The following is a 2,049-nucleotide window of genomic DNA, read 5'->3' on the forward strand; positions in this document are numbered from 1 at the left end:
CGGCCGCCGGCGGCGGCCGCAGCCCGGCGCCCGCCGCGCAGCTCCGGCCGGCCCCGCCGCCCCCGGGGGCTTCTCGGGCTCCCTCGCCGACACCACCGAGCCGACGCCCGGCCCACGGAAAGGCCCTCCCGCAGCGCCGGCCGCCAGGCCCCGAGAGAGCACCGGCGTCTGGCTGATCCTTCGCTGGAATGGGAGGCCGGTCATTTGGCCAGGAACGGTGGGCAAAAGTGTATATTTGCATTGAGGCTGCCTCAGGTCGGACAGACTGTTTTGATTTTCCGGCCCCCCCCCGCGGCGAATTCCTCATCTTCCCGCCGGGAATAGTTGGTGATTGCACCGCCGCCAGGGGCATCGCGTCATGGCCTCCGCCTTCAATCTGCCGCCATTCTCCCTCGCCCTCTCTGTCCCCGGGCAAAGAGCCCGGCCGCCCTCGGTGCGGCCCGCCTTGCCCGCTGGCGGCCGAGGGCGCCCCCCGCCCGGCCGCGCGTGTCCCCTTCGCTGTCGCCGCCTCCCTCCCTCTCTCTCTCGCTCTCTCCGTCTCTGTCTCGGTCTCGGGCGTGCGCGCGCGCGCGCGCGCGCGCATGTGCAGCCGTTTGCCCCCCTTCCCCGCCCCCCCTGTCCCCGTCCCGCCCCCGACCCGGGCAGCCCTCTCCCGGGGAGACCGACTAGCGGGACGCCCCGGCACAGGACCCGTGCCCCGCCAAAAGGCGGGCCCCGGGGGCGCGGCTCGGCGGCCGGCCTCCGGACCAGACTGGCCGGCGCACACACACACACACACACTTGTGCGCGCGGGCGTGCATGCGCGTGCGTGTGCATCCGACACTGTGTTTCACCGGGCACCGCGGGGGGGGGACCTGGGGCGGGTTGACGCCGGGGGCAGGCCAGAGGCCGGGGCGTGGGTGCGCCTTTCCCGGCGCGTGGCCCCCCGGTGCGGATCGCTCGGCCCCGGGCCCGCGGCGGGGCGGCCGCGGCCGAGCGCCCCCCCCCCCCCCCCCCCCCCCCCCCCCCCCCCCCCCCCCCCCCCCCCCCCCCCCCCCCCCCCCCCCCCCCGCCCCCGGGGGGGGGGCGCAGGTCGCCCCGCCCGCCCCCACCCCCCCATGCGCGTGCGAGGCGAGTGTGGGCCATGAGCCGGCCCATTTGACAACCGCACATGTGCGGGCCCTGCTGCCACAGCCGATCGGCGCGCCGGTTATCTCGCCCCTGGCGTCTTTCCGGGGTCTCCCCCCTGCTCCCCCCTGCCCCCTGGAGTCCCGCTGGCCGGGGCCACGCGCGCCGCCCGCCTTCTCGAGCCTCCCCCAACATCCCCCCCCCTGCCCGTCCCCCCCCCCCCCCCCCCCGCCCCTGCCCGGCCTCACTCGCGCGCCAGGGCCAGCACACGCACCGGAGCCCGGGGCGGGGCCCGAGATGGGTAGTGCCCCTGGGGCGACCTGCCGTCGATGAGGGCGCGCGGCCTCCGCCCGCCGGGCGAGGGGGCGGGGACCGCCCGCGCGAGCCGCAAACGGCCCGGCGCCCCTGGATCATCCGCGGTGCCGGTGCCAGCGCCAGTTGGTCGGGATGCGCGCCGCTCGCGCCCCCCCCCCCCCCGAGCACGGTCCAATTCTTTCCCCTTCTGTGGGCTCCGTCCGCCGGGGGGGGGAGGGACGCCGGGCGCGGGGCCCGGGCAGGGGTGAGGGCCGGAGGGGGCTGGGGGGGGGGGGGGACGAGGCCCCGGCCAGGCAGGCCTGGCGGGCCGAGCCGGAGGCCAGCAGACCAGGGGCAGGCCAAGTAGACCCCGGCCAGACAGTACAGTTGACCGAGCGGCCTGCCGCGCCCGCCAGGGGACACCGGTTCTCCGGTTTCCCGTGCTGCTCTCGCACGCCGCCGCCGCCGCCGCCGCCGCCGCCACCCATCCGGTGGGCATCGCACCGTGTGACCCCCGCTTCTTGCCCCCGGATGGTGGGCAGCCCTCCGGCGCCGGCATCTCCACGCTTAGGGGCCGGTCTCGTTGGTGTCCACTGGTGGCCTCCGGCCAGCGCGCCCCTCTGGCAGGGAGCGAGGAGGTGGGGGGGG

The 2,049-nt window shown here is 77.9% G+C and overlaps 1 protein-coding gene across 1 annotated transcript in view; it reads left to right on the plus strand.

Annotated features, from left to right (window-relative positions):
* Positions 1 to 1,932: 1,932 nt before the first annotated feature.
* H696_04761 (hypothetical protein) overlaps positions 1,933 to 2,049 on the plus strand; it is a gene marked incomplete at its 5' end in the record, with an annotated part of 5,787 nt that continues 5,670 nt past the window's right edge. The window contains one exon of the mRNA XM_009498624.1: positions 1,933 to 1,983. Within this exon, the coding sequence (XP_009496899.1) occupies positions 1,933 to 1,983 (51 nt within the window). The remainder of the gene's footprint in view (positions 1,984 to 2,049) is intronic.

The sequence above is a fragment of the Fonticula alba genome (assembly GCF_000388065.1).
Source record: "Fonticula alba strain ATCC 38817 unplaced genomic scaffold supercont2.8, whole genome shotgun sequence".
Taxonomy (NCBI): domain Eukaryota; order Rotosphaerida; family Fonticulaceae; genus Fonticula; species Fonticula alba.